This window comes from Phalaenopsis equestris, unplaced genomic scaffold (genome assembly GCF_001263595.1).
Source record: "Phalaenopsis equestris unplaced genomic scaffold, ASM126359v1 Scaffold000899, whole genome shotgun sequence".
In the NCBI taxonomy this organism is placed as follows: Eukaryota; Viridiplantae; Streptophyta; class Magnoliopsida; order Asparagales; family Orchidaceae; genus Phalaenopsis; species Phalaenopsis equestris.
The window spans coordinates 20089-43414 of NW_018165338.1; the positions used below are offsets into that span (position 1 = coordinate 20089).

General features: G+C 35.4%; 1 protein-coding gene across 6 annotated transcripts in view; it reads right to left on the reverse strand.

Annotated features, from left to right (window-relative positions):
* Window positions 1-1177: 1177 nt before the first annotated feature.
* LOC110032255 (CD2 antigen cytoplasmic tail-binding protein 2 homolog) overlaps window positions 1178-23326 on the reverse strand; it is a 60537-nt gene continuing 38388 nt past the window's right edge. The window contains exons 7-11 of one of the 6 annotated variants that reach the window (XM_020735825.1): window positions 21945-22112; window positions 21534-21585; window positions 19140-19217; window positions 18570-18651; window positions 1178-1221 (exon numbers count right to left, since the gene is read on the reverse strand). In XM_020735825.1, the coding sequence (XP_020591484.1) occupies window positions 18585-18651; window positions 19140-19217; window positions 21534-21585; window positions 21945-22112 (365 nt within the window). In that variant the 3' untranslated portion in view covers window positions 1178-1221; window positions 18570-18584. Of the gene's footprint in view, window positions 1222-1837; window positions 1999-5973; window positions 6050-10592; window positions 10759-10939; window positions 11266-18337; window positions 18652-19139; window positions 19218-21533; window positions 21586-21944; window positions 22113-23326 lie in introns of those variants that run through there. The other 5 variants (XM_020735822.1, XM_020735823.1, XM_020735826.1 and 2 more) reach the window with 5 other exon arrangements.

Consider the following 23326-nt stretch of genomic DNA (forward strand, 5'->3'; position numbering starts at 1 on the left):
CTTTAAGCAAAAGATATACTGGAAGAGAAAAAATTTGGATATTAAATTTTGAATTTTAATTTTCATTTGATTTTTTTAGAGATCTTTTTAAAACTACAAAGAGCTCTTGTTGGGGACTTTACTCTTGATCTCATGAAATTATCTGTCAAATTGAGAATGAAAGTCAAAAGACTTACATCTAACCCAAAGGGTGAACTAACAAATTAGATTGAAAAGGAATGTTAGGGGCTCACATTCAACTCAAGAGTTGATCGAAGAAATATCTGTCATATTGGGAAAGCAGACCAAGAGGCTTATATCTAACCTAAGAGGTAAATGAAGGAATATATGTCACATTGGGAAAGAAGGCCAAGAGGCTTATATCTAACCAAAGAGGTGAATGCAGGGATATATGTCACATTGGAAATGAGGGTCCGAAGGCTTGTATCTAACCCAAGAGGTGTATCTAACTCAAGAGGTGAACGAAGGAATATTTGTCACATCAAGAAAGAAGATCAAGAGGTTTGTATCGAACCCAAGAGGTGAACGAAGAGATATCCGTCACATTGGGAAAGAAGGCCTGGAGGCTTGTATCTAACCCAAGGGGTGAACCAAGGAATACCTATTACGTTAGCAAAGAAGTTCATGAGGCTTGTATCTAACCCAAGAAGTGAACGAAGGAATATATGTCACATTGGAAATGAGGGTCCGAAGGCTTGTATTTAACTCAAGAGGTGAACGAAGGAATATCTGTGTGAAAAGAGATACAATTCCATTTCAATAGAATGCTGACTTAAAAGAATGTTGACTTAAAAGAATAATTTATCCTCTACCCAATCCTAAGAAATTATGGGATAGAAGATACAAAGTCAAGGAAAGTTAAATACAAAACACAGGTTTTGATACCACTCTATCACACCCCCGGTTCAAAAGGCGGTACAATCTGACAGGACATGAGGAAATGATTTGAACATGTTTTGTATTATTAAAGAAAGACTTGTATTGCAAATAAAAATAAAAAGTAACTTTTATTAATACTAAAAAGTTCAAAGATACAACTAGACTGAAAATAAAAGCTAATTGAATCTAAATAAAAATAATAACATAGAACAATTACCCAGACTCAACAAAAAGAAAAATACAATAACCAAAAACAAATACTAAGAAAAATACTAAAATTGGAAAACTAAAACTGAAAAGCTGGCTCCTGTGGAGACGGTCCAACTGATGGTTGAATGGTACCTGTTATGTAAAAATTAAGAATGAGTTTGGCAAACTCAATAAATAACAATTATCTATTAAATTATAAATAGTAACGAGAATGAAGCATGCATCATATAAAACAAAAAAGAATGAGTGCTTTGTGCATATATACATCAAGAAGCAAAAAGAGAGTGGTGAACCAAATATACTCAGATGTCATAAGAAAACATGCAATTTTGTTTCTTATTATTATGTTTTTCATTTATTTTTATATAGGCAATTTTAAAAGGCACCCTGAAACCGGGAAGGTCAAATACCAACCCAATGAACTCGGTGAATTCCTGTGGAGTCGTCACTTTGAGGGGGCGTCGGTCCGGCTAACCGAAATCCAAAAAAAAATCTTTCGACCTACATTCCATCACACACAAGCATATCAATTTATTTTCACGGGTATAATATGTAAGAAGTATGTAATTTTACACAGGCTTGCAATATGGCGTGAATCCACATGTAGGTTCATAAAATGCAAAAAAATGAAAAAATTATTATTGTAGGATTATTCAAATATGCAGCAATAAATTAAAGACGGTAATAATTTCATCATGAACAATAAAGTTTGTCTATAACAAGTACAAAATCATAATTGAAATAGCAAGGGCAGGACTGACACGTAAATAATAGATGTGATGCTACTACAATTAACAAGGAATAACACCTCTAACTATGAATGGTTTGTTTGTCCTCCAATAACAACATTTATTTATCTTGAGCAGCAATCGCGACACTTCTTCAAGTCCAACTTTTCGAATATGAATCCTACACCAATTGAAAAACCAAATTACAAGTTATTAACCAAATAAATTCATTAATTCATTAAACAAGGTGAAATCAACATTGATTATTGCTTTTGTTATTAAATTAATTTTATTGTATTTATGTTTTAAAAGGGAGAAATTTTGAACTTATTTAATTTTAACTATCATAATCAAAATAGTATTTCATTTTGATTTTATTATGAGATAGGGAAAAATGGAATTTCTACTTTCTAGATGAAATTTTAAGAGATTTATATGCATCGCACATATCCTTAAATATATCAACACAAAACTCTCATAAATCTTAAATCCCGGGTTAGAGTGCGTGAAGGTAGAGGAAGACGAAGACGAAGGTTACCTTCCTCAGGGGTTTTGGGGTTGGAGCGGAGCAGAGGAAGAGGATGAGAGTTTCGGGTCTCTATATACCGCGATCTCGTTGTTGCCTTCTTAGCTAGCTATAAAAAGTAAGAAAAAAATTTGGTTCTTACACAAAAGGTTTTGCAAGGCAAGTTGGTTTGAAGAATTAATTTTTGTTTGAGCAACTGAACTAGGAAATAAATTCTCCCTCCAAAATGGTCAAATATGGGTAAGTTCAAGAAAATGATTTAGGAACCAAGCTCTAGAGGAGAGAGTGAGAGTGAGAGTTGTTCGATCAACATGCATGTTTAATTTCATTGAAGATGTAATCCACTTATTCACTTACAATGAATTGAATTTTTCTTCTCGATTTGTGTCCTTTTTATTTTCATTATTCTGAAATATTATGAGGCGAACTCAGTAAAAACCTGCTTGTAATGAGGTATTATGAGGCAAACTTATAGAATTAGATTACAGCGACTTTCACGCAAAAGAAAATAATTCAAATTTTTTCATGTGATCGATTAATAGAAAACTCATAAAATCAGCTTTCAAGCCTTAAATACCACCAGGAATTGATTGTTACATAGTCGCTTCAAGGAATGCTATCTATAGAATTCGTTGCATGGTTCAATAATGACGAATTGCCTGACTTGAAATGTACAAAAAGATAGTCCGATTCTTCCATAGTTAAACTATGTTTATAATGTAGATAGATTTCATCTCGAATATAGCATAGAGAATTGGTAATAATAATAGCAAGGGATTGTTACGTACATACCACTCAAATCTTATGTATTTACATACCTAACACCTAAACTTCATTTTTTACGTATATGCCACCTTACTTATGCATGAAAAGGTGTATTTCAATTTTCTTTAAGTTAAAAATAGTGTTATTCCATATGATGTAAGAGATTAGGAGGGCATGAATATAAAAATCAAACTTTAGGTGTTAGATATGAAATACACAAGATATGGGTATAATGTATGTAAATGCCTTTTATAATAAAAACCCGGGATCAAATCTTATCCTACCTATGCCCCATGTTTACCTCTTGGTTCATCACCTTTAACATTGGACTGTAACGATAAGGGTGAACTCGTTTGAGCAATTCCACAAGCATTAAGATTAAACCTACAATAGATGAACGATTTGAGAGTTATAGACGTATAAATACTTTTGATGATGAAAATGACTTGTCAATAGATGAATTACCAAGATTTCAGATGACTTTAATGCTAATTTTATTTCTTGCCGACTCCACACACATCATCCTTGGTGATAAATTTGATATGACATTGCTTTTAGTGAGCTTAGTTTAGTCTCAAAATTGTCGCATTCGATAAACTGTTACATAAGGCAGATTGATCTTACTGTTTTTTTGTGATAGAATTTTACTCCAATGGCATCATGTTTTGCAGATTTCATATTGCATAGGCTATTGTTGATGATATGATCTCCCCTTGGTGAATTTTTTTTTTAACACATAAGTTTATTATAATAGTCATTATCTGACAGACTATGTCAACTCTATCTTATATGTAAAGGTTTATATTTGGAGGTTAAACTCATTATTATATTTCATGAATATTACGATAGTGAGATTTTCATTTTGAAATATATTTACTTCATAAAAATTTTTGAAAGACTTATGTGAATGCATACCAAAATAATTTTCTTGTGAAATTCATTAGAGAGATTAAGATTTTTCATTTTGAAATATATTTTCTTTATAAAAATTTTTGAAAGACTTATGTGAATGCATAACAAAATAATTTTCTTGTGAAATTCATTAGAGAGATTTCATTTCTGAATATTTAGTGACAATTTTTTTATTTTCATAAAATTGAAGATGAGTGTCGGAATCATGCATGTGTCTCATCAATTCCAATTTTTTTGAGGAAAAAAATCCAAACAGCTTAAATGGGACTCATGTTCTTATCATGTAGACAAGGTCGGCTCACTTAAGTACTAAAAGTTTTCATTTAGAGTGAATTGCACTTATAAAAGGCTTTGTAGCTCATATAGAAATGTTTGACAAAAAACCTTTGTGAGATTAACAAGAGTGTATATTTCTTAATCTTTGGTGACATTTATGAAAGAATATGATAATTATGAGTCAATAACAAGTCTTCTTGCAATGTCGGGGATGGCCTACTTGAGAACATCTATATATATTCAAAAGGAATAACCTGAGTCTATTATAAGAGCCTCGACCATCCCCAATATGTGTGTAGAAAGTTTGAGTTTTGAATTTTATCAAGAGATTACCTTCTTAAAAATAATTGCAGAATTCTTGAAGCAGAATATATATATATATATATATATATAGTTTAGTCTGCGCAACATGCTCAGACATTATATTTAAATATGTAGTAAGATCACATATGGACAAATTTTTTTAGAAGATTGGTTTGTTGTGCACGTTTATCAAAGTGACCGTGATACCCATGAACAATTATTTTAATAGCGGCTTCTCATTTTCGAATTTGAGCTCAATAGCCAGAACCCCCAGAGGCTATAATGCCAAATGAGAGACCTTCCTTTCATACATGTAAGGCTTTATGCAAAATTCTACCACTGATGTGGGACTGAATAAATATGAGAAACTTTGAAAATAAAAATATTAGTTTCCGTGGAACCTGAGATTGGGATCAAGCTTTCTCCCATATTTTTTGAGCATTTATATACATGATGTACAAATGTATGTACATATCTAACACCTAAATTTTATTTTTTATATTTTTACCAATCAAATCTCTTATATTGTATTTTTTTAAATAATAAAAAAACAATTAATATAAAAATATTATTATTTAATTATTTAATTATTTCAAACCAAAATGACTCAGAACATGAATGAACTAACATTATTCATGTTCGGCTTGTTTATAAATAATTTTAAAAGTATTACTTTTATTTGGCTCAAGCTTAACAAATAAATCAAACACAAGCTACTTAACAAGCTGGTTGAGAATGACGAGCTTTTTTGACCGCCCCATTGGCAAAGTGTCATATATGTAAAAATTGAAATTTAGGTGTCAGATATGCAAAGACATAAGAATTGAATGGTATGCATGTAAATTTTCCTTCCCCCCCCCCCCCCCCCCACCCCCTCCACCCTTCATACTTAAACCACTTGTCATGGAAGATTCTTTTATAAACTTGCAAAGACTTGCCATTTGAAGTTTATATATTTGCTTTCTCAGGCCTCCGGAAATATTAGGGGTGTCGATTAGCAAGAACGCAATCGAACGTTCTGTGGCTTACCTACTTTTTCAAAAATCCTTGGAGTCGAGTACAGAATCTCCAGATGATGGCATATGGTTAAAATCACCTATACAGGTATTTGGCACTTGCAGCTTTTAAACACACAAATCTACCTTATTTATGCAGAAAAAGTCCTACTTTTGCTAACATTTATTCATCAAAATGAACAGATCAATTGCACTCCAGACAATTGCAAAGAAAATGCTCTATGAAGCGTATTTGATGGTACTGGAAATACACATATCTGAATAACTTGTGCAATAAAAAACTTGTTTAAACAGCCACTGTATTGTTTCTGCATATAACAGCAAAATTTATTGTATTTAAATTATCAAAGGAGAAATACAATACTTATTTTACATATTTGGGCTTGCTCTTCTGTATCGCACTGGAAGAAAGTGCATAAACATCTTATGCATCACTGGAATAATTTGTACAAATAAAATGTTCAGATCCTGCACTGACATTAGATTGCTACTCACATAGTAAATAATTATAGTTTTGGAGTAACGGCTAATTGTTCTCTTATAACCTGAAAGGAAAAGGTGACTAGAGTGGTGGGGTCTGCTCGGCTAGCTAATCCAGGCATGGTGAAGCAGCCAAGCATAGCCTAACGAAGCTCTATCAGGTACCATTTTTTATGCATTCATTTTTCATATCTATTTAAGCATCTGGAGCACTTAGTTTGCATCAGGTTTCTCACATTTTGAAGTCAAGGAAAATTCCTTAAGTATTAGAAGATTTACATACATACCTCTCAATTATTATGTATTTACGTATCTAACACTTAAGCATCAATTTTTACATATATGCCTCCTCACCTATGCATGAAAAGGTATATTTTAAAATAGTGGTATTTTTAATGAGATATGAAAGATTTGAGTGGTATAAATTTACAAAGCAAAATTTAGGTGTTAGATATGTAAATACATAAGAATTGGGTGGTATGTAAATGCCCGGAATACTACAGTATTTTATTTTTTGAAATGCTATTATGCAATCTAGAAAAGGGTAATCTAGGACCTGTATTTAGCTTCTTCTTTTTTTTTGCAGTAGTTGGTGGGTCCCAAAGCCGAATGTCAAAAGGGGGTTGCATTAGGTAGTCGACAGCCAGCACAAAACTTGTAAAAAAAAATCATGTCGTGAATCCATTTGATTGTTGTGTAAGTGCTAGGTCATCCCCTGGAAGCGACGCACTGTATGGTCTGAATACAGTGAAAAGTATGCAAGGGCCGCTACATCGGCCCCCAGGTGTAGTGTCAAACAAGCAAAAGTTCCCATATTACGGACGAATGCGCGTAAAGAAGTTAATTCAATAAACTAATATTAAGATAGGATCCAGGAATATAGGTATCCTTACTAGTAAATTAATAAAATTAGTTGATATTATAATTCATAGAAAGATAAATATCATTTGTGTTCAAGAAACTAAATGGGTCGGAGAAATGACTAACGAGATTGATAACTTAGGTTTTAAGCTTTGGTATTCAAGTAAAGAGTCGCACAAAAAATAGGGTAGGTGTAATTATAGATAAGAGTTTGAAAGATAATGTTGTAAAAATTAATAGAGTTGGAGATAGAATTCCAATCCTTAAGATTAGTTTTGATAATAAGATTTTTAATATTCAAGTAGGTTTAGATATAGGTTCTAAAGATAAATTCTAGAATGACTTAGAAGGCATAACACAAATGATACCTCTTGAAGAAAGAATTTTTTTAGAGGAAATTTAAATGGACATGTCTATAGAGTGATGGAAGATTTTAGAAATATTCATGGCTGCTATGGTTTTGGAGTTATTAATGAAGAAAATAGAGTTATATTAGATTTTGTTTTAACGTATGATTTTGTTATTGCCAATATTTTATTCAAGAAAAGAGATGAGCATATTATTACTCATAAGAATTGATCTAATAAAGCATAAATTGATTATTGTCTTATGAGAAGAAGGGATAATCGAGAATGTAAAGACTGTAAGGTCATTCCAAGTGGGGATTTAAATACTCAACATCGATTATTAATTTTAGATTTTAAGATGATGAGTTGTAAAATAAAGAGTACTAGGAATCATAATCGTAGAATTAGATGAGTGTACTTAAAGACACAAATAAAATTATTTTTATGAGTACAATTCAAGATTTCAAAATTGGGATGTTCATGAAGAAGAAATTTTATGTGGGATAAAATAACAAAAATTATTAAACAAGTCACAAAAGTTATACTTGGAGAATCAAAGGAAAAAATTTTTATAAATAAAAATAATTGGTGATGGAATAATAATAAGGTTGAAGAAAAGATAAAATATAAGAAGGTATGTTATAAAAGATGATTTAAATGCAAAAGCTTAGAAAACTGAGAAAAATATCAAACGACACATCGAGAGTCTAAGTGAACAATCTATGATGCTAAAAATTTTGTTTTTAGTGATTTTTATAATATATTAGATACTATATATTAGATACTACTTTATAATAGATTAAATACTAAGGAGGGTGAAAAATATATGTATAAACTAGCCAAACAAAGAGAAAAGAAAAGTAAATATTTAACACATGTAAAGTGTATTAAAGATGAAAATCAAAAAGTGTTTTACTTAGAAAAAAATATTCAAAATAGGTGGGTGAATTATTTTGATAAACTTTTTAATGAAGTTCTGAAAAATACGACCAACCTTCGTGACCTTAATATTGTTAATAATAATAAAATGTTTAATTTTTGCGGTCACATTTGTAAAAACAAAATTTGAGGAGGCTTTAAAGAAAACCAATGGTGGAAAGTCTGTAGGGTCTGATAATATCCCAAGTCTGATAATATCCCAATTAATATCCCAATTAAAGTTTGGAAATATTTAAGAGATTTGGGAGTTTCTTGGCTTACTAAAATCCTTAATATTATTTTAAAAATTTTAAAAATGCTGAGTGAAGGAAGAGTATTTTTGTCCCCTTTTTTAAGAATAAAAGAGATGCACAAGAATATATCAATTATAGAGAAATTAGTTGATATTTCAAAGTTGATGTGTCATACTTTGATGTGTCATACTTTAAAATTATGGGAGAGGGTAATTGAATTTAGGTTAAGACGTATTACAAAGATTTCTCATAGTTTATGTCGGGCGGGTCTACAATGAAGTTATACATTTATTGAGAGGTTTGATGGAGAAGTTCGAAGATAATAAGGAAGATCAACATATGATTTTTATTGATTTAGAAAAAACTTACGATGAGGTTCCAAGAGATATCCTTTGAAGAGTTCTTGAGATTCATGTCATTAAAAATTTGTATACAAGAACTATTACTTTTGTTCGAAAAGGAGGAGTCACCAAAGATTTTCCTATTTCTGTTGGTTTACATCAGGGATCGGCTTTAAGCCCATATCTTTTTGTTTTAATTATGGATTGTCATATTGGACACTTAAACGAGGATGTACTTTGGTGTATGTTTTTTACTGATGATATCCTTCTCGTGGATATCAGGAATCGGCTTTAAGTCCATATCTTTTTGTTTTAGTTATGGATGGTCATACTGGACACTTACAGGAGGATGTACTTTGGTGTATGGCTTTTGCTAATGATATCCTTTAAAGAGTTCTTGAGAAGGTGTTGATATGACTTATATTCATATCATTAAAAATATGTATACAAGAACTATTGCTTTTGTTCGAAAAGGAGGAGGATTCACCAAATATTTTCAAATTTCTATTGGTCTACATCAGGGATCGGCTTTAAGACGAGAGAAAAAGCTCAGAAAAAACTTGAATTATGGAGGTCTACCTTGGAGTCTAAAGGTCTTCGTTTGAGTAGAAGTAAAACTGAATACATGGAATGTATGAATACATGGAATGTAATTTTAGTAATAGTAACTTTAGTGACAGAAAGGTAAATATGGGTGATTAAATTTTTAAAAGTTGTGAACACTTTAGATATCTATGGTATATTGTTCAAAGTGATGGTGATGTTGATGGGGATGTTACTCGTAGAATTCAAGTTGGTTGGTTGAAGTGGAGGAATGTTTCAAGCTTTTTGTGTGATAGAAAAGTACCGCTTAGACTGAAAGGAAAATTTTATAAGATGGTGGAGAAACCTGCAATGCTTTATGACATTGAATGTTGGCCTTTAAAAGAGAAGCATAAAACTAAGTTAAGTGTTGGCAAAATGAGAATGATTTGGTGGATGAGTGACTTTATACTTAGAGACAAAATGCGAAATGAATATATCTGTGATAGGGTTGATTTAGCTCCAGTGACAGACAAAATTAGAGAGAGTCATCTTAAAGTGTGATAGAAAAGTACCGCTTAGACTGAAAGGAAAATTTTATAAGATGGTGGAGAAACCTGCAATGCTTTATGACATTGAATGGTGGCCTTTAAAAGAGAAGCATAAAACTAAGTTAAGTGCTGGCAAAATGAGAATGATTTGGTGGATGAGTGACTTTATACTTAGAGACAAAATGTGAAATGAATATATCTGTGATATGGTTGATGTAGCTCCAGTGACAGACAAAATTAGAGAGAGTCATCTTAAATGATTTGGTCACATTAAATGTCGATCATCTGATGATCCGATTAAAAGACTGGATGTTTTAGATTCGACTTATGTTAAGAAAGACAAAGGTAAACCTAGGATGACTTGGGCATATTGTATAAAAAATGATCTTAAGTTATTAGAATTAAATGAAAATATGACACTTAATAGGATGCAATGGACAAAGGATTCATGTAGCCGACTCCACTTAGTGAGATAAGGGTTTTGTTGTTGTTGTTGTTGTTGGTAGTAGTAGTTGGTGGAGATGGGCAACTGTGGGATTAATATTATTGTAAATATATTCAAAATATCTAAGACTTGTTGGTTAAAAATTGTTTGAGTTATATTTATGAAAAATAAAATAAATAAAAAAGACACTAAAAAATAAATTTTTAAAATTTAAAAAAGTAAACAAAACTAACTTTTAAAAAGCTCTAAATTGTGGTCATAAACTTGAAAATAGCATGGCATACCATACTCTTATACATTTATATTGAAAAAAACATGAGAATTTAATCAGCGGATAATTCATTACATCGAAAATTTCTTCTCTGCTTACAAAGGATTGGCTGATCTTAGGCATTAATCACCACCACAAGCCATTCTTTTTCACCTTTTGGGAGGAAAAATTTTATCATAGTTAACATTTACAACATTATATCATATCGTATAACATGATATACAGGATGTCACTTTTCAGCTCTCAATCTTGAATAGAATTCAAGGAATTATCAAAAGATTTCTGAGTTCATAAAACGGAAACTGTAAAGCATTAAGTTGCTGAATTTAAAATGTACACAGTGGCTATTATACAACCAAAGGTAGTAATCTAATAAAAATTTGTATAATTTAAAAACCTAGATATGTGCCTGAAACTATGAAGCAAAGTGGGTAAATTTTGCTCTGTGATCCACAGAATTTAGGTAACTTGGAAAAGACATTCTTTAATTCAATTGGTCACCGTAAGAGCAACTGGAAGAGGAAAAACATGTGTTTGGTAATTTTTTTCTTTAGTTTGATTAACTGGTGTAGCTCTGTTCTGATTTAGTAGAAGCTGATGAACAATAGCTTGAATAAGGTATGATTTGCCTTCCAAAAGGTGGCATGGATTTAAAAACACCTAACAGGAAAATAGTTCTCATTTAGAGCATATCTAAGAACCTCCACGGAACCTACGGACGGATGACAAATTAGAACGATACTATACCTATTCAAGTACAAAAAAACTCCTCCAAATATCCTTTCTAATCCTTAGTTTCATTTTTTTTTTGGTATTTACATAAATACCACACAATTATTATGTATTTATAAATCTAACACCTAAACATTCATATTTACATGCATGCCACTCAAATCTTTTAACATCACATCAAAAATATCATCATCACTAGTTTTTAATAAGTGAAATACATATTTTCAAGCATAAATTTATAACATCTTGTTGAATCCTAATTTGTCTGTGACTCACACCCCAAAGAATAGAGCGTAAGAAAAATAAAACGAGCAGTAAGCGGTAATGAACAGTAAACTATATCAAATGTGTTGACATTTCCCGACCATTTTAGTTAAAATTATGTATGCCTTGTTCATGAAATGATGTCCCTATTTATAGGGGAGAGAATATAATACGACGATATTACATGTTTGCCCCAAGTTTAATAGGGGTTGTACAAGGAATTATAGGTATTTTTTACGTATGAGCCTATCGATCTGCTATTATCTGGCTTGTTAGGTTGAGCTCGTAAGTCTTCGACTCGGTGGGGCTAGTTTGGTCAGTTGGGTTTAATCGATGTGTGGGTTGGCGGAGATAGATTGGCTTCGAGACGATCAGACGGGCTCGGTTGGCTAAGTTTGTCGGTTTGTCGAGGAGCTTTTAAAAACCCCCAATATGATTGGGGATTCCGAGGGGCTAGATCCTCACTTTAGTTAGCTTCTTCATATCGGTCTGCTTGGTTTTCTATGTCTAGCTTCTAATTGAATCCGTCTTTGTGACTTGGTTGGCTTTTGCTTACTTGCCCTAGCTCGGATGGATGCATCTGATCGAATAAGTGAAACTCCTGGTCTTTTGTCGGTGGGTATCGTAGTCACTTCCTTCTGAACTGTTAGATCTCCTTGAGATGAGTTTCGACACATTTTCGATGTACATATTTTAGTTCCTCAATTTTCATACTTCTTAAAAGCGATTGCGATAAAAATATGATCATTTAATGAAAAAAGTAGATAATATTTATTTCTTAATCAATGATTCAATAATTGTACTCCATTGATTTTTGTGTCTTTTGTTCTTATAAATAGGGCATGATGAGACTCTTTGACAATCCATATTTGCTTTGCATCTCTTCTCGTCTTGATTGGCTTCCAAGCATTGTCATGGAGCGCGTGTTGAATCTCTCGATCGATCGCCCAACAAAGAAATGCTTCTAAGCGCATTTCGAAGACCGAAGGAGCATCGCCCGAAAGGTGAATACAGAAGAAAACCACTTTCAAGAAGAAAAAAATAGTCTTGCCAGTGGATCAGGAGGGGTAATTGTCCTATGTGGAGGAAAGTTTGGGCGACAAACCTTGCCATTGATGCATCGGCTCAGTGTTCTACAATAACACAAGACTTGTCGACTGAACAGATCGTGCAAGAAGCTGATGGTGCTCTGCCGCCACCTGAGACGCAATAAACTGCTGGTGCTTTGCCGTCTTCTGGGACACAAGAGGTTGTTGGTGCTCTCCCGCCGCCTGGTGAGGGCTCCGTGTTGGTTACATCGTCTGAGTGAGATCAACTCCTTGATATGAAAAGTCTCAATCTTACTTGTTAGTTTTTTATTTTCTCAGGGTCTCCTTTTTTTACGTTGTTTTCGATGCAGCTGGTCCTCTGGACCTGGATGATGACTCACCTTCGACAAACATTGGTTCGACCATAGTACCAGTGGCAGCTATCCAGACACTAGTCGGGGAGCAGTTGTCTCTCGAGCAAGGATGGTGCGATTAACCCTCACGTGGCCCTCGGAGAAGCAACTAATGGGCGTCGAATGTCTCTCGGGTTGCTAGTCTGCCGCCTAGACGAGATCGAGAACTCTTACGCTCGGTCAATCGAGGATCAAAGAGAGGAAGAGATACACGAGCTACTGGCTCGTGTTGAGAGAAGAAAGAAGATGGAGGAGATGACCGTTCTTCGGCAAAAATTGTCGGATGTTCGGGATATGTGTCTTATATTTCGGGATCAAGCCGGCCGGATAAATCGGGCACAGTCCAAAATTGAGAGAGAAGTTTTGTATAAAATGTTGCATCAATTGGGCAATATCTTGGTCGATGCAAAGGAAAATCCCTTGATAAAGTATTTCCTCAAACAAGTTTTTATGCGTAATTGGTATTGTGTATTTTTTGAATAAATTTAATTTTTCTTTCTCAAATACTATGTTGATGTGATTTTTATACCAGCATATTTTTGAAATTAGCATATGATTCATTTTTAACCCATGTGTGACGGTTTCACTTCTTTTATTACCCTATATATAAGGGTGAGGAGTTGAATGGACACTACGCTTTTACTGTCATTTTCTCATTGTTTCCTCAGCTTTCTATTCTTTGCGCCTAGTTTTGATGGCTTCAAAATACTCTCTGAAAGCTTTTGGGCTGATCGTCACAACCAAACAATCAATGATGACCAAAGTGAAGGTGGACCGACCACAAAACTTTTGAGTCTATGTTCATCCATCAGGCTTTTGGTCGCCGATGAGCGCGACCAAGCGACCACTCAATATGGCTCTGACCTCATTTTCTACGAGGACCAATTCCACTTCGGCTTCAGGGTACCCTCTATGTCCTAAGTTGTGAGCTATCTTCAACCATTATGGAGTCATCCCCGCTCAGATTTTGCCTAGTTCCTTCGTCGCCATTATGACCTTTGTCATCCTCTTACTCCAGTCAGAAATTTTAATTGGCGGAGCTCTTCACATACATATTCTCATTCCAAGTCGATCCAGGAGGTTTCGTGCAATTTGCCTCTATGGGTTGGTTCAGGATGGTGAATAAGGTGAAGCACTGGAAGCTTCGATTCTGCATTAGTTCTCCATCGAGCTAGAGCATCCAGAATGTTTCGTCCAGGAGACCTCCCGCCAAATATAAGAAGTTATCAGCTTGTGTATTAATGGAAGCAACAAGGATCAAAGGTCCACAACTATCAATCCACTAGTATCTCGATCCAATGATTGTCAATTGGGTGCAGCAACCATGGGTGTTCTGGCAAATTACAAAGGTAGATTGAGCAGCCTCCAACACTCAGGAGGCCAACCAAAAACCATTATTTGTTGCCCGAGCCACAAAAGAGAAGGCTCGAGCGACTGCTTGCGTTAAAATCTTCCACCCCAAAGCTGCCAATATAGTAGGTCGGAATATACCTCAGGTGATTCATGCCGACGAAGACCTTGAAGGTGCAAAACTGATTTATTCTATGTTTAAGTCTTCTGTTATTTTTCAAACGAACACCATTGGCGAGCTAGTCCTCATAGAGAGATAAGCTTCTGTGATACCTACTAAAAGCTCTCTATCAATTGCAAGTCCTTCAAGCGCGCAACACCAAGAAGCTGAGAGAACGCCAAGTCAGTTGGAATCGAGCAATGCCTAGGGGGAGGACTTGGCAAAAAGACTGAAAGTGGGATCAATTACCCCTCGGCCGGTGGCTCGAACATTTATTAAGCTATTAATGAGTGTTAAAGCCATTCTCTCTTCTCCCTTTTTCTCGAGCGAGCCCAAGTCTGAGCCCGAGCCAACCAACCACGAAGAGGAGGTACGCTGCCGTAAGGGAAAAGGCTCCAACCACCGATCAAAGTTTCGCCACCTTCCCCTCCCCGGAATAAGCGGAAGTCCCCCCCCCCCCCCCCCCCCCCCCCCCCTACTTGCATGGGTTCCAATTCAAAGCGAAAGTGCGAAGGTGGGCACTAGTTCTAATTGTGAGGAAGTACTAGTACTCGGATTCCACTACGATACCTTTATACCCTTCTACCATCGTCGACGTTATTTGATATCGAGCTTTCGAAAAAATATTTCAAGAGCAAAATCTCTCAGATATGTGCTAGATGGCCGACCGATATCAATTGATTGTCTGGGAGGCTGGAGGCCGATGAAAAATTTGCCAATGCCAAGGAAAGTGTGAATGTTGTGGAGAAACGGACAAAGGTGTTTGAAGTTGAAATGCTCAGGCTGTCAGAGTAGTTGTCGTCTGCTCAGGGAGAGAACCAAACCTTGAGGAAGAAGATGGCGATGATGAAGACATCTGATGGGTTCTTCGCCGAGATTTCTTTCCACCCTCCACAGGTGAAACACCTCCTTGCGCAACTCGGGGTAGGAGTATCTTTAGATGTTGACCGGATGATAAAGGCAAAGTTGCTCTCCCTCGAGTGGGTCGATTTGTATAAATTAACTGCCTTACATTCGAACTTAGAGTAGGACGAAAAAGAGGACAACGATAAAGACAATGAAGGGTCTTCAAATGTTTGACTCGCATTCGACATAACCTGTACTTAGAGAAAATTTTTCTTTTCTTTTTAAATAATTATAAAGAAATGTATAAGAAATTCTTTGTTAAAAAACACAGAAAATTCTTTGTAAGTTTTCAATCAAGAAATAAAACAAAGCTTTCGGTTGGTTTTCACCTTTGTAAGTTTTTACCTTTATTGCATATTTTATTTTTCTTGTAAAAATGGATTAACTTTTTAAGAATGCCTTCGATTGGTTTTTTTGAGTTACCAACCGCCTAAAGTCTTGCACTTTGCATGTCTGGATTGCTCGGTTAGGTCGTCGTTTTGGACGTGCTGCACCTTTAGCCAGTAGTATTAAGCGGAACTTGGTATAGTCTTCACGAAGTTAACTGTCGAGACTTGCTACTAGAGTGAATCGTATGTTACCCACCGTGGATCTTATCTAAAATGAGTAGGAAATCACTGCCACCTTCTTAGAACTAGGAGACAAGTTTTTACGATACATGACCATTGTTGGTCGGTTCTTGTGGAATTTAATAATCGGATGACATTCGTCTTTGTAGATCAATTTTAGATGATTTTTTTTTCGATCGGATGCTTAGTCGTCGCTGCCAATTATGAAAAATCTTCATCGATAGGGTGTCGTGTGTCGTTGTCAATTTTGCCGCTCAGGTGAAATTACTATTGGTGGAACTGTTCGAATTCTTTGAGTGTCGATCAAACTTTAATGATCACTTGCATGAGCTTCCCAAGTTCTCCATGTGTCGGTCGTACCTAGGATTGTGCGCATATTTTTAAAAAAAAATTACTTAGCCATTTTTATGAACTTGACAATAAAATACAAGGGTTGGAATGATAATGTATTCTCATTACTAGGTCAGGTGTTGATCAAGATATCAAGCTCAACTCCCTCAGTGGTACGCTCTATTAGTCGCTCGGTTATTCGAGTGTCTTTGTGAGTCTTTGGAGCGAGTTCAAGCCAGAGTGGTGAGTATTGTGCCCGGCTCCCCACTCTCTACGGACGATTCTCTTTGGTGATGTTGGTTGGCTTGCTCTGTCTGAATAATTGGGGGAGGAATCGTATTCTCATGTCGATATATAGCTATTGGCTAGTTCCAATAGCTCGGCAAGCGCCTTTGGTCGCTACAGTCCCAATGTATATCAAAAGGGCTCTTCCTTCAACCCTTGAACTAAAGCGACATGAGCTACTGCAAACTCCAAGTCCAACATTTCCAACTCCTAAAAACGTATGATGAACAAGTAAATGCTCTCGTTATGTCCTTGCCAGATTTGAAAGAAGCTCTGTCGGTTTTTCTGAGGCTTTTAGACGTTGTCAAATTGCGCCACTAGCATTCGGTTGAAATCCCATAACTTCCGGCGGTAACACATTGAACAGCCTAAGGGTCGACCACCTAAGCATAGCGAGAAAGAGATGATATTTTCGCGTGTCGGTGATCCTCATCAAACACATAGATGACTTGAATGAGGCTATATGGTCGGTCAAGTCGGTCTTGCCCTTGTAGGACTCGTCAGAATTTTAAACCTCTCCGGGGGCTCGGCCTCAAAGAGTCGTCGATAGAAAACATTCTTACATCTCAATACCCCTGAACTGATGTTGGTCGATCGATGTCGACCCAACACTCTCGAAGCACTAAGAGTCACCTTCTCTTTCCAGAGCCTGGGTGCTCTTCAGCTGTTGGGTATTGGCCCTTCCTCCCAAGGGTACTGCTCTCTTCCTCGATCCAGCGCATCTTAGATGTCATCTGGTGCACTCCATCTTGTCGGTCTCTTTGATGTGAATTTCTTCTTTATTGGTTGCTACTCTGCTAATTTGTGGCGTGATTCACACTAATCGCAGCTTTTATGATGTTGAATCCTGATTTGTTCGTCAATCACACCTCAAGGAATGGGGTAAAAAAGAAAGATAGAGAGATAGCGAAACAAAGAGAGTGAACAATTGATATTTTATCAATCGTGTTGACTTTTCACAACATTTTTGGCTAAAATTATGTATTTATTGTTCATAAAATGATCTCCCTATTTATAGAAAAGAGAGTACAATATGCTGATGTATATTTTTGTCCCTACTTTAAAGAAAGTTGTACAAGATATTCTAAGTATTTTACAAGTATGAGCATATCACTTGGCTGCTATATGACTCATTCAGCTAAGCTCGTATGGCTTCGTCTCGGTAGGGCTAATTTGATTGACTAAGCTTAATCAAAATTGTCGGTCGGCTGAGATCGATTGGTTTCGTTTTGGGTAGAACTTGAAGGTTATCGATCTTTGATAATAGATGTGAGAGCTTTTGCGCACCCCCTGTGCCGAGGGGCTTCATCTTCCCTCAAGTCTGCTTCATCTCGGGTGGCTTGATGTCTCTTTGTCTCGTTTCTAACCGAATGACTCAGATTTGGTCGTTTTTGTGACTCAGTCGGCCTTTGGCCTTGCTTTGGCTACATCCCATCAAATAAATGGGCCCTCACAGTCTTCTGACAATGAATCATTCTTAATCGTACCCTCTTCCTTCTGGTTCGTTACATCTCCTCGGGATCAGTGTAGGCACATTTTTCATGTACACATTTAAATGTTACAATTGTAAATATCAAAGTTGGAGTGTTATGCACAAATGCATAAGAATTGTGTCGAATATATGTAAATTTCCCAATTTTTATTTTAACATTATTTCATAATACAATTTTCTTAAATTTTTCATTTCATGGCATCCCCATCGCAAAGTTCCCAAACCGACCCATCTATAAACTTCCATCAGAAGTTCTACTAAACCAATAAGTTAATCACTATTAAACTAATAAGATTAATATCAAACCAATCAAATTATTTGATTAAAATAATACAGTAGAAGCACACGTGGCTTTCCTACAAATCAAGATAAACAACGGCCTATTTTTCTGTCATAACTTCCCGAATAAAAAACATGCAATAGAGCTCAACATACCGTGCCCTGCAGCCTTCATGTTTCTTGGGATGAAGCAATATTGACTTCACGGTATGTTCCCAACTGCTCGTCAAAAGAGTACCTGTAAAAAGGTAGAGGAAGGTTTACATGTATGCCAGTCAATTCCTACGTATTTAAATATTTATTTAACACCTAACCTTTAACTTTTACAATGTGTATTTCACTGTTTAATGTGGTATAAATGTAAGAAAATGTAAGAAAATAAAGTCTAGGTGTTAGATATCTCTGTTTATATTGGATGCAATATAAAAGATGTGGTATAAATGTAAGAAAATAAAGTCTAGGTGTTAGATATCTAAATACATAGGACCGGTTGGGTGTGCATGTAAATGCCCCATAAGTAAAATGAAAAAAAATAAAAAAACAGGCTTTGACACATTCGGGATAAATTTTAATCTCAGAAAAATCTGATCAATCATTAGTTATATAGTGGGTCACAAAATTAATAGATTTGTTTTGAAATTGGTACAACACGTGTGTATAATTCAAAACTTAAAATGCACTAATCACAAAGCAAATCCAATGAATTTGAAATCAGCACAAAATTACCATATTCCTGAGGCGGCACAGCAATAAAGCTTCGACGTAGGGTCATAATAATAGCCCAGAGAGTCACTGTAATAGTAACTGTAAGAAAAATGAGAAGCGAGTTAACTTACTGCTATCAAGTATGCAATCTTTGTGGGTGTGTATGATCGTGTGTTCTTTCTTTATAGCACTCAAAACTTTGTTATTTGCAAAACTAGCACCAATGTCTTTGTTCTATTTTATTTTGAACAGCTAAATCAGTGCATTTATGCCTACAACGATCAAACAAATGGGAATTTGATAACAATGAAAAATGAGTTGGGGATTAATTGTGAATTTTGATATTTCAGTAAGAATTTTCAAGAATGAATGAAAGAGGGTGCTAGTTTTGAAAATAGCAAAGTTGAGTGCCATGTATTTAATTATCTCTTCTTTATAGCAAACTAACTAAAGAAAAATCATATAATTCATGGAACACAATAAAATACAGAAACAAAACTGCTTTCTAATCATCAGAAATAGGTTATACAACCATAATTAACAGAAATTACAATAAGAAAGTGCAAAATGTTTTTGGCCTTTTAAATTCATCTGACTTCCAAATTTCAGAACAAATTTTCCGCATACAACAGCAGCAGCTAAAGAACATGAAATGTAAATTAATGTTATGCTCCAAGGGTTTCAAAAGCATGGAAAAATTACAGATGCGGTGTAACACTTTCCCATTCACACTTCCCACGCAAATTAAATTGAGATACGATATGCAGAAAATGAAAAGCAAAGAAAACGTGCTACTGAACAAAACAAAGAAAGAAAATAAAAGAAGGAATGAAAAAGGAAAAAGAAAACTTGAAACGCGAAAAGAAATTGATCAGATCTCATAAACATAACAAAGTTGCAATTAGTTGAGGACTTCTAAAGATTTGCAACGAGATTATAATAAAAATTAAAAAACAAAAGGCAAATTTTAATGGGTTTGAGTCAACCAATCTGATTGTGGAAGAATATAATAAGAAACAATTAAATAAAAGAGAAGGTAAGAGTAATATATATTGAAAATAAATGTAGAAATATCGTCCGTTTGTAAAGCACATGCACATTCAGAGCATCAAAATTTTTTATGTTGAAATCAATGAAAGATGCCAAATATCCATCCAATGAAAGCCGTAGTTGAAATCAAATTCGGATTATCTTTTGTAGTTCAAATTGGACAAATGCCATTCTTTAACAAAAGTTACAAGAAGGAACTACGCCAATGCGTCTGAAACGTTAAAAATGCACAAAAAAAAGCTCATGATAGCAAATCAACGCATAATGAATACAATGAACTACTGACAGAATCTCAAGCAAATGAGACTAAAATTGCCGTAATTGCAATCGAAATCTCTCATGTCACTTGTTCACTAAACGGACGGCACTAACAAATCTGAAATATTGAAAATAAGCAAAGATAACATCCTTATTCTCACAAAAGTGAAACAAAATTGCCTAGCACGATATGATGGCGCACATTTTAAAAAACACGAGAGACAAGAAAATGCATGGAAGGATTAATACTGCAAATAATTTCATTTAGACATAAATAAATATAATTTTAATAAATGCATTATTTTAAAAAAATAGAGGAAAGAAATGTTTTTAGAATCGTAAATTCATTGACAAATCTCATTAAAATTATGTTGGATCCTTCCAGTCGCTGCAAATATCCCTTCAGCAAAAGATCCCATTCTTTTTAATTACACACACAAAATAAAACAAAATACAATAATAATAATAATAGTTTTAAAACTACCTGAACCTACCACTTGCTCTCCCCCCATCTTTCATTTCATCCAAAACAAAGGCACAAAGGTACACCACTCTTCCCCACTCTCAACCCTAGGCTGCATGCCACAAACGTCACCAGATTCACAACAAATACATGCAAGCAGACAAAAATTGTTCTTGAAAAAATTCAAAAGTTAGAAGCTTGTATGTATCCTAATGATACAATATTTGTGCAAATAACAAAATTCAGATATATTAAGGTCATGGGCAAACAACACTATATGCAAATGTAAGAAAATTCATGGAAGTCCAAGTGCATCTAGAGATATATAAATCATCAAGTATTGAATGATCGGACGAGCTCTGTGACCTAAATAAAAATGAGAAAAGATCAAGTATTGCACCCTCCGCTCCTCCCTCTATAAATTTTCCAACCTACCTCTTTAAGTTTTCCAATCTACCACCCATTTTCCTAGACTTTAAGTTTTCCAATCTTCCACTACATGCCTTCACCACACCTCACCCTCCCCACAAACACACGTTTGGAATATTTCTCTAGTGTCGACCTATAAGTAGTCATTTGTAACAAAAAAAACCTTCCTCTCAAGTTCACCATAAGTAATATATAGCAAGCTACAAAATGTTTACCCTGATGATGGATCATATACATAATCAGATTCTGATCCTCCGGTTACAGCTTCTGCGCATTGACAGGCAAAAGAGAGTTAACAAAAAAATAAATAAATACAGTTATGAGCATTCAATGGTACACCAGGAGCTCTTCATAAGTAAGAATTCTAGCTTTTCAATAAAAGAAAGGGGCTTATGTATTTACAAATCTAACACCCAAGTTTTAATAATTACATGCATAGCACTCTAATCTTTAATATCACATCAAAAGTACCACTATGACATATTTTTTAATAGTGAAATACACCTTTTCATATCTAGGTTTGTCACACCAAATTGTTATAAATGTAAACATGGAATTTAGGTGTTAGATGTGTAAATACACAAGAATCGTGTGGTATCTATGTAAATTTAGCAAAAAGAACGAACTTGTAGAATCAAAATTTTCTGATGTCTCGTGTCTCTCAGCTGCAGAATGAGTTGTTTGACCAGAATCAGAAGTAGAACCCAAAGAGGCTTCCTCTGACTGCAGAATTCCATTACCATCATCATCTTCATCATCCCCAAACATGTCAAATTTATCTTCATCCTTGCTAGCTTCAAAATTGTCAAATCCACATGTCAAAGTTATTGCTTACAAAAGTAAGATGATGTAAAAACTTAAACAAGAGAAACAACAATAATAGCAGAACAGTTGTTGCAGAAGCCAAGGCAGCATTAGTACAAATGTATTAATAATTGTGATACGAAGTAGCTACGAGAGGCAACAAAACCAGACCACAAGACATACAAGTATTGATATTGAAGTTGCAAATAGTTACAGCAACCAATGAAAGGACAAGTCCAAATATGATATGTGTTGAGCTCTATAATGCGTAAAGATAGTAGCAATGTGTTTATAATAGTCATACTAATAACCATAGAGAAAAAAATGATGGTGTGATACCGTAGTTAACCCAAACCGCAATAGAAAATGGAGATACTATTGCTGAAATACAAACAAGTTACAACGACGACTCCTCAAAATAGAAAATAAACCATAACCAACACATAAAAGATACCCTAGGGCAACGACAAAGGGGGTGGGAGGCAGCTGGACAGTAGGTAAATGACTGGTTTGGTGAAGGCGGCAAAAAGGAAGATGTAGGGAAGGCTGGCAGCAGCTGGGAGGGAGTGCGGTGGTCAGGAAGGCTGTTGAGAGGAGGTTCGGCAGCAGGGGAAGGCTGTGGGAGGAGTTTCAGCAGCAGGGGAATGCTGCTGGAAGGAGGTTCAGCCGCAGGGGATGATGGCAGGGAGGAGTGCGGCAGCAGGGAAGGCTGTTGGGAGGAAGGCGGCAGCAAGGTAAGAGGGAACAAGTGGGGATAGTCACCACCTCCGAGGAGTTACAGCCGGAGCACATTCTCGCCGTCGGATACAACCCTCGGAAGAGAGAAACGCCTGTAGGCAAAATTCTGAAATCAGAGATAACCGAACAAAACCATAAGCAAGCCAAAATAGAAAATACATAATAGCTAGGGAATAGAATAGGAAGGGAGGGCTCCTCCCCTTGGGCGGCAAACAGAATTGGCAAGAAAGGAGGAGGGAGCGGCAAATAGAAAAGGCAAGGGAGGCATTTTGGCAGTGCTTCACGCCTCATGGGAGAGGGAGGCGAGCCAGTCTAGCCTCCTGTTGTACCAAAGCCTATTGGCTGGCTTAGCCAAAAGGCCCTAAGCCCCGTGTCAGTCTCTCGAGGTTGCGGGAGCTTCGACTTCATCCTTCGAAGCTTTTGCATCTTTGAAATGTGACATCAGGTCCGCAACATTGAACGTAGT